Source organism: Penaeus chinensis, chromosome 13 (assembly GCF_019202785.1).
Source record: "Penaeus chinensis breed Huanghai No. 1 chromosome 13, ASM1920278v2, whole genome shotgun sequence".
Taxonomy (NCBI): Eukaryota; Metazoa; Arthropoda; class Malacostraca; order Decapoda; family Penaeidae; genus Penaeus; species Penaeus chinensis.
This window is the reverse complement of record NC_061831.1, coordinates 20716036-20733535: the sequence shown is the minus strand read 5'-3', so window position 1 is coordinate 20733535 and position 17500 is coordinate 20716036. Positions and strand designations below refer to the sequence as shown.

The 17500-nt window shown below is 28.5% G+C and overlaps 1 protein-coding gene across 1 annotated transcript in view; it reads right to left on the bottom strand.

Moving 5' to 3' along the window:
* The window catches only part of LOC125031481 (BTB/POZ domain-containing protein KCTD5-like), a 33262-nt gene that overhangs the window by 15238 nt on the left and 524 nt on the right, over positions 1-17500 (bottom strand). The window contains exons 2-4 of the mRNA XM_047622291.1: positions 11813-11921; positions 11463-11650; positions 10393-10543 (exon numbers count right to left, since the gene is read on the bottom strand). Of these exons, the coding sequence (XP_047478247.1) occupies positions 10393-10543; positions 11463-11650; positions 11813-11921 (448 nt within the window). The remainder of the gene's footprint in view (positions 1-10392; positions 10544-11462; positions 11651-11812; positions 11922-17500) is intronic.

Here is a 17500-nt window from a genome sequence, read left to right as displayed (position 1 = left end):
ACAGACTGACAAAAGATATCAGCAGTTTATGAGGCAGACATTCACACTCAATTCAATTAATTTCCCATTTAACACAAAACAAAAGTAAAGATGAACACAAAATATAATCATGGAAAGGTATTTACACATTCTACTCACACATGAAAGCATCTCACTTTATTTATCTTTGAGTTTTCTCTTGCTCACAGATAAATAAAAATAGTTCTATATCTACAAAGAATAACACACTCGTGCTATAAAACATGGGGATGGGGATGGGGAATGAACATGTATCATGTACAGGGAAATAATTACTTTATTCCTAATCAATATCATTACTATTAACCTTAGACAACCTATTTAATGAGAAACATCACTTGCATTCCATATAAAAAAGAGAGAGAAAAAGTTGTACACCTATTTCACTATTTGTTAATTATACTTCTACAAAGAAAAGAAAACAGTGAAAAAAAAAGTGAAAAAAACTCAACATGTGGTTTTTCCTGAATGTGCCATGGAGACTATCATCAAAAAGCTGCAGCATTTCAACTAATAAGATAAAGCCAACAGAAGACCTTTAGCTACTGTCAATTACCATTATCAGTTCATTTCACAAACTCTTAGTGAGCAATATCATTTAAGTAGTTTCAGTTTCAATCTTAAGCAATGCATATGAAACAAAGCCAGTCAGGCAATCAACTTTGGCAAGACCTATAACCTTGAGGTAAACTGTACAGGTTACATGCACTTAATATTCTATATAGACTACTTAACATTCATCAATTTACAGTATTCATATCAACATCACATCCATGAGTCTAATGTGACCTTAAAACTTTACATAATTTCTTTCAAGAGACGATTAAGCTCTCATTTGCATCTTAGAGCAGTTGCTTGGGATTATTTATCAATTAGTTCTTATCATCACTCACACAACTTTCTAACAAAACAGAAGAAATAAAGTAAAAAAAAAAAAAAAAGGAGCCTTTGGGCCAGAGCAGAATGGATAAAAGAAAAAAAGAAGGAAGAAAAAGTGCAAAACATTAATACTTTGCAATCTTATGACTCATTTTCTTGAGAATTTCAGGCAATGAATATATACCATAATCAAACATAATTTATCCAGTAATTTAGAGGAATAAAAAAATACATACTTAAAATTCACTGAAACCATGAACATTCCACTAAAACATTCAGCAACTAATAGGATTACTGCACTTACAGAAGGGAAAATGAAGTATGTGTTTCCACAAGGCAATACTCTTGCTTTCAAAATCTCTCTAGAAGCACAAGTAATAGCTAATATAACCATAGCTTTAAACCACAAATGCTATAAGAAGCAAGTGACTAATAAAAAAAAAAAAAAAAAAAAAAAAAAAAAAAAAAAAAAAAATCAACATACTCTATCATGCATGTGCTCTCCACCATGGCTGAAAGTGAGTATTAAAAAAAAAAAAAAAAAAAAAAAAAAAAAAAAAAAAAAAAAAAAAAAAAAAAAAAGGGGGGGGGGGGGGGCTCACAATCAGGGTAGAAAACAAAAATAAAGGCTTAAAAATAAAAATCATATCAATTTACCATCCACCTGTATAAGGAAATGAAGGAGAGGAAAGGGATTGAAGAAGAGAGGAAAGGAATAAAAAAAAAAGAAAAATAAGAAAACCTGCCAGAAAGTTCAGTCATTTTGCCCATTTATTTATCACAGAATTGCCATTCACCTTCATCATGTGTTTGTTGTCTCCGCACATCTATACTTATCATCAAGAAAGAGCATAGAGAATATAACCAAAGTGGCAGTGATAATAATGTTAAACATTACATCTAGTTACAATAGATATGAGTATTAATCCTTGCCTTTAATCAGCTATCGACTGCAAAGCTGTACACTCAGTCTTTGTCACCCGATTCAGATTTTTTCTGGATTTCATTACACTTAAAAAAGCTGTATAAGGACATCTATATCAGAAATGTACTACTACATTCAATATACAGAAAATTTTTGACTGAAAATAACAGATGAATAACATCAGTAATTATCAAAACATGATAAAAAGATTTGTCATGTAACATAATGTTGTGTGTTATACAGGCAACTTGTTCTATACCCTCAAAACAGAACATATAGAAAAGGATACATCTCATTTCCTACTTTGTGTACTGTATATACATACATACAACCATGTGTGTTTTTATGTGTAAAGGCAAGTTTTATCTTATCTGTAAAAGACTGAAAAAACAGCAAAATATGAACTCCCTATCAGCTGAAATTGCAGATATAAGATATACAACTAGTTCATACTTGTACATTCATATCAGAATACGAAATTCTACTTGATCAACAGCACACAGCAAAAAAAATCCAATGCTTATTCTAAGTACATGTTGAGAAGACTGGTTATTACAGCAACCCCCCAAAATCCTCTGATATTCAAACACAGCAGAATAAAACACTATTTGCAATCAGTAAACACCAAAGGTTCATATTCTCCAAAAATGATGAACAAAACAAAATTAACTGCAAATATACCCACATCATCAACCTGTTCAAAAATGCAATGATCAATATGAGGACAGAGGTCACCAGTTGACATAATCATGGAACCAGATATCTACCGAGTATTTATAGTACACATTTTCTAAACTTTATGAACAGCTAAACCTCTCAATGAATATTCTATATGCAGAAAGGTAAGCAAAGGCAAAATGAGAAAAAACTATTTTGGAAATAAAACTGCAGCCACCCAGAAATTCACATAAAACAGAATCATCATCCATAATTCTGTGCCCCATGAATGCATATAAATACACATGCTTGTCTGCATTAGGAATATACAGTAATGTTCTTGATAAGTAATCTGATATTCAACAAGTGATATGAAAACACAAAGCCCATTTTCTATATAAACTGCCATACACCAACAGAGCAAAAGCTTGAAATATGCATACAAAGAGCCCTCACAGCATGGTCAAAATTGAAATATTAAACTGCTTTAATTTCACTTCTACCTTCTACAATGATCCCATAAAACATGAATCATAAGAAGTGATTGATTCCTGTCAAAAATATGACAATGAAATACTAGAGGACAAGGGTTCATACCCCCAAAACAGCATAATTATATGTTCAAAATACACTGTTATGAATTAAGTATATTCAAGAATATTCAATTCACTATGAAATGGAGTTCAATTTTATATTTTCAAACAAAATACTAATACAAATAAGTGTGTCCCAGTTATACATATCATAAAACCCACTGGTTTTTAACATACATACTGATTCTGTTTCATATCTACTTTCTCATGCACATCCCACAAATATGGGTGTAATCTAGCCTAACATATAAATGTAAATTATCCATGATGATATGCTATGATATACACAAATTCAGATGCTTTGAAGCAACAACCAAATATAAAAGGAATGACACACTTTTCACAGAACTAAATCTGCTACCTCTTGTATACATTTACAGACTGACTCACCGATATTGAAAAGTGAGTCTGAGTAATGCAGATCCTTTAAAATGTGTTTACACCTAAGCTTATGGCTAACAATGATCATAATCTTTGAAAGATCTAAATATGATATCATTTATCTCAAATAGCAGGCTCCACACTGCCAGTAATGTACATTTATTTTATCATTAAACATAGGAAGGACACTTATATGTGATAATATAATGTTTTATGAACTACCTCTATCACACTAATAACATCATTTACTTACTTTGTTAGGTAAGATATCACTTTAATTCTATTAGGATCTTGGAACTTCTTCAAGACAAAACTTTTTCTTTCTAATGACAAACCATCTTTACATACCAATACTTTACCCTTTCCTTTCAGCCTTTTTCATATGATTTTTTTTATTGCTGTGGGATATTCTGCAAAGAAATCTCTTTCTCCTCCTAAGGATTTTTTCATCTTTTTCTCTTCCTTAAGATATAAAAAAAACTAAATATACAAACTACCCAAAGTATCTTTCTGTTTACAGCTAATATCAAAATCATTCTGCAAATTTCTAAATATAAGGAAAGATTCTTGTATAATGGGTGCTGTTCCTGTGCCATGCTACTTTCCTTTTGTATCTATCTACATTAAATACAGAGGAAAATGAGAGGAAGCCAAGAAAGGGAAGATAGAGAGAGAAGAAAAATTGAACAAAAATGCACTACACTTATCACCATATAATGAGAAGGAATATTCCCTTACAATATGGGAGAATCCACCGGTACTTCTGAGAATAGCTGTATAAGTACTATTTTTTTAAGAAAGAAGAAAAAAATAGATTACAAATTTTAATTCCATTTGTCTGCAAAAACTTGATCATTAACCAAAACTGTCTTCCTTTCCAGTAATATCTGCCTCTACATGGCTACAATAATACCAAAAACTCACTTGCAGCTACAAAAAGTTGCATTACATTTCTTCTTGTTTCAGGCATGTCTAAATTATCATAAGAAGGAAGATACATTCAGTATTTAGCAGTATTACTTCCAACCCAGAATCAAACTTATTTGCTCTATCAGATATAATATGAAGAAAAAAAAGAAAGAAAGGAAACAAATCAAGACAATCAGACTGTATTTTTCTCCATTCCTGTGTAGTCTTATAAATGTGTATTATATGTAAACTTGAACAAATTGTTAATGGCACATCTAATATCCCCATGGGCTTCTCTCTAATTCTCTTGCTGTAACTTCCTTCCTGACTAAATCTCTTTCCACAAATCAAAAGCTTAACAAGCCTTACATGATGCATGGGGGAGGTATTAGTGTCACCAACCCCATGCTATTCCAAGTATACTGACAGAGCTCATCAAACTAAAGAAAAACAGTTTACATGGTAATCTGCATATTAACACCTTTCAAAATGCTGTCATTTGGCTATAGACAATCTAAACCCGGTTAAAGGAGTATTCAGCAAAGTACAACAAAAAAACCAATAGGCAAATATAAAAAAGCTATTACCAACAAACTCACTCCAGTCCCTCCTGGTCCACTAGCACTCTATACCCCTGTTGGAAGTTCCCTGGAAGTTTCTACGATAATAAATTCCAAAGTCAGCTAAGGGGCAGGCACTGGATGGTGGCATCAACTGTATATCTTTCTGTTTTCCTGTAGCCATAAACTAGTGGGGAATCACCACAAATATATTTTGTAGCCTGACCTTGTCCCTTAGATTGGGTACACAAGACATGCTCCATTATCAAGAACTACACTACCATGGCAATGTGGTTACCTAAAACACCAGTGATCAATATATATATATATATATATATATATATATATATATATATATATATATATAAAAGATAACCTAGTAGATGTTACTACCAAGTGATACATCATAGCAAGGATATGTGGAAATCTGCACAATCAATCACATACTGGATCTATATGAGAGTGAGACGAAATGTGAATATGTGAGGATGTATATGCAAGAAAGAGTGAATTAGAGTGATAATGAAAGAGTGAACGTTCTAAATTTGATTTACAATGATATAAGTGCAATATCACATTAACCCAAACTCCACACAAATTTTGTTTCCCTGACTAGTTCTCTCATGGGTGAAACTGGCTGCCCATTAATCTTAAATCTAGAGATTCAATACAGGCAAATTCGTATAATCATAAATACGTCTTTGCAGATCAGCAATCCTAACTAAACAATCTCTGATAAAGATGCAAGAAAATAATATCAGCCAATGCAGAAAGTACTTGTAAAATACCTATCAATTCTAACCCTTTTTTGCATCCTTTGAACATGTAAGCATGCAATTGTCTAAAGTCGTACAGTCTTAATAGAAAAAGATAATGAAGTACAATTTTCATACTGATAGTACTGATGATAATGATCAATAACAATAATAATAACAATATTAATAAATAACAATAATAATAATAATAATGATAATGATAATCATAATAATAATAATAATAATAATAATAATAATGGTTAAACAAATATATGTGCTAGACATCAATGGTCATCTAGAACTAACTATAATTATAACAAAAATAATAATAATAATGATAATGATAATAATAATAATAATAATAATAATAATAATGATAATAATAATAATAATGATAAAAAAAAAAATAACAATCATAAGAACTTAAATAATGACACCACCACCAACAATCATAATAATAACAATAATAATAAAAAAAATAAAAATAAAAATAAAATAATAATAAACAAAACAGTAATAACAAAATCAAACATTTAACACATCAAAGAATTTGTATATTTGCAATTCTGGAAAAGAAAAGAAAAAGAAAAAGAAAAAGAAAAAGACAAAAAGAAATCTCATTACAAAGCAAAAAGTTTGTAATTATGAAGGTGATACCAACCGTTATTGTAAAGGACGATATTCATATTATAATCTATCACAACTATTAGATGATTACATTATAAGAAATCATAAATCTTAAAAGTGACAAAATAAATGAATAAACAATAACACTAATCATAATAATAATAAAAAAAATAAAAAACATTATTCCTACTACTAATAATAATAATGAATATAATAATAATGATAACATCAACAACAATAATAATAATAATAATAATAATAATATAAACAACAGCAATAATAATAATAATAATAATAATAATAATAATAATAATAATAATATCAACAACAATAATAATTATAAAAAAATATAATTAATAATAACAAAAATAATAATCATATTCATGATTATAATCACAATAATGATAATAATAATAATGATGAAAATAATAAAATAATATAACAATAACAATAATAATAATAATAATAATAATAATAATAATAATAGTAAAAATCATAATAATCATCACCATTATAGTAATAACAGTAATAATATTAATAACAATAATAGTAATAGTAACAGTAATAGTGATGATGATGATGATGATGATAATAATAACAATAATAATGATAATAATAATAATAATAATAATAATAATAATAATAATAATTATAATAATAATAATAATAACAAGAAACATAACGCTAATGATAAATATGAAACAATAATAATGATGATGATGATGACGATCATGATGATGATTAAGATGATGATAAAAATAAAAAGAATAAAACAGTAATAACACTCCAAGTAAAAGTAAAAATAACAATAATGATAATAATGATGATAATAACAAGAACAACATCAATAATAATAATAATAATAATAATATTAATAATGATAATAATAATAATAATAATAATAAAAATAATAATAATAAACAGTAATGCTAATAATCATAATACAAGTACTAACAACAAACATACAATCACAAAATAAGCATTTAAGAAATCATTTGTACACAGACAATAAAAAAAAAAAAAAAAAAAAAAAAAAAAAAAAAAAAAAAACAGGTTAACACAGTTATAAAATAATAGATCCTGATTCCATTACTAATGCCATCACCCTGTAGTAACTGTATTTCCTTTGGTACCTGTTACACTGTTATGTCCATTGTTGCTTTGTTTTGCCTAACATGTCTACACACAAAGGGCATCTCTAGGACTTAGTCACCAAGGAGTCAATTACTAGGCCACCTGGATTTGACTGACTGTTTGAATTTTCAAGAGAGAAAAAGTCTTTACTTTATATTATTATGGTCATTATTGATGTTTTCATTATCATCACTAACATTATCACTATCAAAAGATATGAACAATAATACTAGTAATGGACACACACAGAGACACAGACACACACACACACACACACACACACACACACATATATATAGACACATATGTCTGTATGTATATATATACACATATATGTGTATATATATGTAGATACATAGATATATATATATATTATAGATATTTACATATATATATATATATATATATATATATATATATATATATATAATTTATATATATATATAAATAATATAATATATATATATATATATAAATAATATAATATATATATATACATATATATATATATATAATATAATATATATATATATATATATATATATATATATAAATAATATAATATATATATATATATATATATATATATATATATATATATATATATATATATATATAATAACATGTCATGCGTGCATGCTCTCCTTGCATCAAAGAGTTAATATTGTCATTAACAAAATCAAACAGCAAGACACAAATATAATAATAATATGAACCATAATAATAAAAAAATATATATATTATTAACAATTAAAAATATAAATGATGATACTTTTGTAAAAAAAAAGAAGAAGATGAAAAAAAAAGTACTAGAGTACTAATGGTACATAAGTAAGAGAGAACGAAGAATAAGAAAAAGAAGAGGGAAAAAGATCAAGTGAACACATCACACATACTAGTCATTTAGTTTATAATGTGCTCCTCACACAATGAAGCGTATCCATACTCAAAGCAAATTTTCTGTGGCTTATAAAACAATGATTAGTAACAGCAACTGAATGACCATAACAGGCTAATAAACTTTCATATATACAGACACCAAAAATACATTAAAGAATAAAGAATAAAGAAAATAAAAACAACAATAATAGTAAAAGTATAATGATGATAATAACATTAATAAAAACAAACATATGATAATAACATTAATAAAAACAAACATATGATAATAACACAAGTACTATACTAATAAAAGTATAACACTGACGATAATGACAATCATGACAATAATCAACTAAAGTATGGCACAGGAACAGGCTCACCTCACTAAAGTAAGTGTTGTAACACAGGCTTAGGATTTTTCCAATGTTTGCTCTTTTCTCTCCAATGAACACATGTGCTGGGCAGGAGGCACAAGATCTTACAAATATAGTTAGGAAACATAATACACAGAAAATTACAAAATGACTGAGGCAAAAGAAAAGATATTTTCAAGTTACATTTAACTAGCATAGGGAAAAACCACATCTTGACTGTCTTACATTCAGCTGCACCTTTTTTTCTTCTAACCCTTTTCACAAATATTGTATATAATATAGTAACATGCTGAATACAGATCTAACTAAGCTATGCTCAAGTCCACCTAGCTATATAAACTATCTATCTTATAACATTACCTCCAAGGCATCTGTGGAAGAGAAGTGTTCTACACGAGAAAACAGTGAGAAGTTACTGAAATTAAGTACAAAGCTGAATTACAATACATATCTGTTACATCACACAGTGTGTTTCCAGTAATGGAAAAGGTCACAATACTCAACCATACAATAATTCAAATGTTCAACATTTGATAAGTTTGGACAGAAAAAAGGAGGCAATGCCACTTGAATCAAAAAATAATCCTTGCATCCTTTGACCTCCTGTACAACAGATGTGTTTCCTGTCCTCAAAATTCCCTGATTCACAGAAATGCTTCTGAAGCACATATACATCTAAGAAATGCTCAAAGAAGTTAACCCGCAGCATACATGTGACAACTCCGACCAGAGACACATGTACACATTACAGATTGATGTATTCTACATGTCAGTTTTCCCATTTATATGGGATGGAATATGAAAGAGAAGTTCTCAAACCCCCTTTCCTCACCCTCTCAAAGAAGATACTCACAAATATCGAGAGTTCACAATGTTCTAAATGCCTACATAATCAAATACCTCACAACGGGTCAGAAGGTTGTGGTTAACAGCAGACCCAGCTACCCATCTTAAAAAGTACAAAATGTGTCTTTAAACCACACCCCTCCCAAAATATCAACGATTAAGGCAAGCGAGAGTATGAAACAATTGCCACTTTTGGAAGCATGATGCTCTACGTCTCATTGTGGTACCAAGGCAAAGACGGAACTAGACAACAACAGACTCAACAGCCACTCTGTCTTGGACACAACACTGGACTTGGCAGATGTCAATCCTAAAGCGACGGTTTGTGCGTACTGACTCCACAGAGTGAGAGATGTTGCCAGGCAAGGTGGCAAGCAGTGTTAACAAGGCAAATGTAATCTCAGTGATAGGCATTATATCTTTTCTTTCTCATTTTCATGATCACCAGTTCATTCATTCTAAATTACTCACTCTAAAAAAAAGGGGAGAAAAAAAAAAGTGCATGAGATTATGTTTGCTCTTTTTAACACTGATAAAAGCCTCAGCAATAATATATTTCCAGCAAGCCACATTCCTGACATCACAGGCAGCAAAATCCAAATAGGTAGAATATGAAGAGTTAGTAGGAATCAGATGTAGGTAATGAGGTATAGTCTATAGCTAGGAGCTCATGGACTTCCTCAACATACAGACAGTGTACTAAGTAAGGGGTCACCCTAAGGCAACCTTTAGAAGTGAGGAAATTTGCGACAGCAGGATACTCTGTAGTGACCATGAAGAGAAGTGATGTAGTAGGAAGCAGGGGATTCTATGGCGACCCTGGCAAATTGTACATGAAGTTGAGTTTCCTACAGTCCTTGGAGTTGTGCAGATCCAGATGGTCAGGCCGGTCTGTAGAACACGTATGGGTCCCTGGTGAAGAGGAATACTCTCGGGACACAACGCACAGGAACTCTGTATGATCTTCACTACCATAGCTGTACTGAGACCCAATATTTATCAGCTGTGGAGGAAATAATACTCTAATAAGACAGTAGTACCACTGGGGTTTTTCAAATATATGAAATCATCTAAGACATAATTATCAAAAAAACTCCTGATAATAAGAACAGGAAGATATACTAATAAAACCTTACTAAAATAGGTGACAGATGTAGTTCTTCTTTGGTTGGCTCCCCTATAAACACTTAGAAATAATACCTTGTTTTGCACTTGTCTCTCAATAAATTTAAGGCATCATCACGACAAAATGGCATATATTTTAACCCAATGCCAATGGAGATGGAATATACATATATGCCATACCAACTGTGAGTTTAATTTATTAATTGTTTTTACACATAGATGGCTCCACAAGTACTAAGTCATCAATGAGCCAATTACAAGTACTACCTGTCTCACCTGTTTATCCTTTTCCTTGATTTTCAAAAATACTTACATTATCTTACATTATTGCTGTTAGTAATGTCTATAACACTATAATAATTATATGGTCTATTTGAAAAATAACATCAATATTGACAGCATTAGTAAATAAATGTTTTCCCAAAAAACTCAAGGAAAGGTCATATCAGGTGATGCCACAGGGTCTACTAATTGATTCCTTTGTAGTTAAGCACTTGCAGAGCCATTTATATGCAGAGACATTTAACAAAACACTACCTCAATGAACACATTTTCCTGGGGATGGTGGGTTAACTTCAACAAGCCTATGCACAATTCAAAGAATGTCCACCTAATTGCCATATAATGATATTAATTCTCTTCAAAAGACAGTGTTACATGAAAACACTTAGTGAAAAAAAAAAAATAATAATAATAAGTACAACATGAAATAGAATCATCTATAACATGCACATCACACATACCACAATATCATATTAAAAAAGGAAGGAAGGAAGAAAGAAATACAAAAGACTTACTTGTTCAAACTTCCATCCATCTGACATTGTTGAAACAAGTTGAGTTAACTCATTTTCGTGGCACTGAAGGACTCGATACATGTGCTTCTTTCCTGCCTTTGGTGGCCTGTTATCTCTCTGATTTATATGCTCCTTCACTAACCTAATCAAGTCTGTGATGTTGTAAAATTCTGCTTCTTCTAGTACACCTGCAACAAAGACATGTTCTTATTTTCAGCATTATAATCTATCTGAATATGAATACAATATGGCAAAACTCCACATCCAATACCCTTTCTACATCCATTATTAGCAATATAGAAAGATCAGTTCTTAAAAATACTAAGCTCCAAAGCATAGCAGTAACTTACCTTCCTCAGCTAAATCTTTATTCATAACTAATTTCCCATGTCGTAAGTAATTCAGCACCGGCCCAAAGTATGTGGGATCCCTGTCTATTAAGTAGGCACCAGTTTCATCCTATCAGAAAAAAAAGATGACTTGAGTTTTATGACACAAAATAAATGTATATATCCTATATACTAGCACAGACAAACACACACACACATGCTCACTTACTCACTCACTCACACACACACACAAACTGACTCGCACATATGCACAAATTCATACAAACCTTAAACACATAATCAACACAAACACACACACACACAGGAAAATACCCACGTATGTAGCACCCACAACCTGCAATCTGAACAACTTGGCTCCGCCTACTTCCCAGGTTGAGTCACAGCAGGTCCAACAGCTTTGTCCTCGCTCTCTCACTAGCTGGCGTTTCTCGTGACTCAGACCTAACTGGTTAACAATGGATATATGAATGTGTATATATGTGTGTATATATATATATATATATATATATATATATATATATATATATATATATATATATATATATATATATACATATACACGTGTGTGTATGTAGATATTTACACACACACACACACACACACACACACACACACACATATATAGAGACATACATATATAAATCCACACACATACGCACATACTATATACTTACAGTTAAGCTTAAGCTCACATACATACATACATCCATACATACATACATACATATATAAATACATACATACATACAGATATAGACGTATATTCAGATATAAATACGAACAAACACACAAGCACAAAAACATGTACACACACAAAGAAACACACATACATACAAAAACATACATACATCAGTGTCAAAAACAATAATATAATAATGATTATATCAGCAAACAACAATAATAGTAATAATAATAATAATAATAATAATAATAATAATAATAATAATTATGATAATTTTAACAAAAACAAAATAATAATAATAACAACAACAACAATAATAATAATAGTAATAAAAATAATAATAATAATAATAATAATAATAATAATAATAATAATAATATTAATAATAATAATAATAATAACATCAACAACAATAATGACAATAGTAATAATAATAATAATTACAGAAATAATAATAATATCAGTAATAATAATAACAGTAACAATGATAATAATAATAATAATAATAATAATAATAATAATTCCAATTATAACAATAACAAAATAGTACTACTACTACTACTACTACTACTACTACTACTACTACTACCACTACTACTACTACTACTGATTAATAATAATAATAATAATAATAATAATAATAATAATAATAATAATAATGATAATCATAATAACAACAACAATAATGATAACAAAAACAACAAAAAGTTATATAAAAAATGAGAGTAAAATAATAAAATAATAATAATGATAAAATAATCATCAAAATTAAAAATAATAATAATGTTTAATTACAATAATAATGCATGAAAAAATTATGATGTTGATGATAACAATAATGAAAATAACAAACAAACAAAAAAAAATCAAAAATTATTATAGAATATAATACAATAGTGATAACAACAACAATAACAATAACAACAACAACAACAACAACAACAACAACAATAATAATAATAACAATAACAATAACAATAATGATAATAATAATAATAATAATAATAATAATAATAATAATATTAATAATAATAATAGTAACAATAATAATAATAGTAATAATAGCAATAATAATAATAATAGTAATAATAATAATATTAATAATAATAATAAAAAAATAATAATAATGATAATAATAATAATAGTAATAGTAATAGTAATAATAATAATAATAATAATAATAATAATAATAATAATAATAATAACAATAATAAACAATAATAATAATATTAATAATGATAATAATAATAATAACAACAATAATAGTAATAGTAATATAAATAGTAATAGTAATAGTAATAATAATAATAATAATAATAATAATAATAATAATAATAATAATAATAATAATAATAATAACAATAACAATAACAATAAAAAGCAATAATACTAAGCAATAACAAAAATAATAACCAATAACAATAATAATAATAGTATTATTATTATTATTAATAATAATAATAATAATGATAATGATAATGATAATAATAATGATAATAACAATAATGATAATAACAATAATAACAATGACGACAATAACATTGATAATCATAATAATTAAATAATAATAATAATAATAATAATAATAATAATAATAACAATAACAATAACAAAAACAATAATAATAGCAATGATTTATAATATTAATATCAATAATAAGAATGTTTATAGAAACAATAATATATACATATATATATATATATATATATATATATATATATATATATATATATGTATATATATATTAATGTTATTATTAATAATAATAACATTAATAATTACAGCAACACTAATAATAATTATTATTATGATTATTATTAGTATCATTATCATTATTATAATAATAAAAATAATAATACCAATGATAATACCAAATTCAATATTTATAATAATAACAATAATAATAATAATAATAATAATATATTAATGATTATAACAATAATAGCAACAACAATCATAATAATAACAATAACAACAACAATAATAATAATAATGACAATAATAATAATAATAATAAAATAATAATAATAATAAAAATAAAATAATAATAATAGTGATAATAATAATAATAATAATAATAATAATAATAATAATAATAATAATAATAAAATAATAATAATAATAATAGCAACAGCAATAATAACAACAATATTAGATGAATAATAAAATAAAATGAAACAATAATAAGGGTACTAGTGATCCCATAAAAAATATGGGTCCTTAAAAATATGCATATATGCATACAGATAAATGACAGACTTCTCTCAAAATAGTGGATAAATGACAAATATCCATTGTACTTGTGTAACCAATGCCACCAAAATCTGGGATATTTCATTTATCTAACAGAAGAAAGTTAAACCTCTCCCTTTGTTCCTTGAAGATGTTTAACCCACCCACAATGAGATCTGGCGCCACACTGAATCCCTCACCACATGGCAACCGGAATCAGCTGCTCAAAAAATCAGAAGCACAGAAAAATGAACCTATCCCACTCTTCTGTTCTCGGTTGCAAAATAAATAAGGTTAATGCAAGGGTGGGGAATACATGATGACCATGACATGAGAGGACTTCATCCTGGTGGTCCAGTCATGATGTGATAGGAAGTCAATTATGAGTGGATTAATACACTTAAGCAAAATTACATGTGTGGGGCTGGAAATTTCCTCATTATGCATGGAGACCAAATGACCAACATATAGTTAAATCTGTGTACCTTGTCAACCCAAGATTTTGATTAAGCTAAGATTACACATACGGTTACATATATAGTAACTAATTTACATTCTTTACTGAATAAATCAGAAAAAAACAATATAGGAAAACAAATTATGTTAATATTGTTTATGAAATGGAGCAACATAAGGGAATGTTTGTGTGTGCTAAAATTTATTACATGATGTGTTTAGGAAAGTGTGCTATTGAATGAAGTGATGTTACATATATTATTATTTTCCAAAAAGTTTACTAAAAAATTAACTTGTTGCTGCCAGGTGGCATATACATAAATACCATGGCATGCCTGGACTATATTCCAGGTGGCATATGCATACATGACATAGTGTGCTGGTCCTGTTTTTCGGAGGACCATGCCACTATGAATACAACCCGGGAGAGAGGGCTTTCGTATCAGGAAACCACCCGGTGGCATTGGGTTAACTTTGAATAAGAATTAAACTTTATTCTTTTTTAAGGATCACTCTTCACACCCTTGAGAAAATGAGAATATTCTAATTGCCTTTAAGTCTTTAAATAAAAAATATGTGAAACCTTGTGCCCAGTCAAAGCATCTTGGATTGTTGAATAAATTCTGCGATGTGGAGTTGGGGAGCGTGAGTCTGTACTGTAAAGAATTACCCCATAGTTTATTATGGAACTGGAAACTCCCATCTTGGGTGGATTAAAACCATAACACCTACTTTTATTTATCTTTACATGGACTTCACTTCAGGATTATATATATATATATATATATATATATATATATATATATATATAAAAGGGGGAATTGTTTACAAAGTGACCACACTCCTCAGAGTAAGTCCCTATTGCTCTGGCCACCAACCTGGGAATCTACAAAATTTGCCATATGAACCCAAAACTTCCCTAACCTAGAGGTTTTGCCCCCCAAGCAATTACCCTATTTTTTGCATCACCAGAAACTTTTTTCTTGGTACAAATTACAGTACAATACCTTTGCTTGCTGAAAAGATAAACTGTTGTTTAATGATACACAGAACTTTTCTTTGCTTCCAATGACTGTCTGAAATGCTTGGTATCCATTTATCTATCTATTTATTTATTCATTTATTTATTTATTTTACAATTATTTTTTTTTACATCTGGAACACCTGACAGGATCAGATATCATGTTGTGATGATTACTAATGACTATTTCCTTGCATAGCTACTATATTATCTTAAAATTGCCTGAAATCTATACAGTACTTTAAACAAAACATTTCTCACTGGTATTTGTCAAGGAATGGAAGTCCCAGCCCAGTCATAAATGCCAGTTGCAAAAATACATATCAGCAGAAGATAATTTTAAAGATTTATATGAATAGCTGTTAAAATACTTTAAAGATGTATATTAACTTCAAAAGAATATGTTAAACATATAAATGTTGAAAAGAATTGATTATTACAAAACAATAATTTTCACAAGTGCACAGTAATACATGAACTATATATCTTAAGTGTCTCAATTCCCATCAAGGTAACCATTCCATACAATGTTTAGCATGAAACCCTCCATGTCACCCATAAAAAAGATAAAATAAAAATAAAATAGAAATAGAAACCTTACATTCTGCCTGACTTTGCAAGGTCCTTCACTCCAAACTTCTTTCTCCTACAGCACTGAAGCACTGATTAATTTAAATGCCATTTTGTTCTTGTGCTGCACATAGACACGATTACAATCTAGACATGACTAATTCTTATAGCCCACCAAATGGCTCCAAAGGGCACCTCATTTTTCATAATTACTTACCTGTATATGGACAGGAATACTTTTTAATATTAGTGTTTTCACAGTTTAGTGTCAATCTCTGTTATATATATTATGTACTGAATCAAAAACAACAGTCAAGATCCTAATCACAAACAAGATCTAGTGTTACTTATTATGTATAATACATGTGGATAAGTTATAATCTTTGGTTTTAATCATATCAAAATTCATGTTTTTGTGATATTGCTCTCTCTACTGTTATCTGAAGCTAAAACCAGTTTAATGTGGCCATTGGTGTTATTTAACTTTTTCTGAATCTGTAAAAATCCATTTCCACTGATACAGCCTACCATAATACAGTAAACAAGGTATCATTTCCTACCCTTTGATGTTTAGTCATATGCTTGGAATCTTGCAGATTTACTGTTAGAAGTTTCATGGTTTCTAATAACAATAACTTTTATTTTGTGTTCTTGCCTTTCATATCTTTATTTAATTTTCAAATAGTTTCAAAAGCCTTTTAACACATCTTGGAGACCTACTAACAGT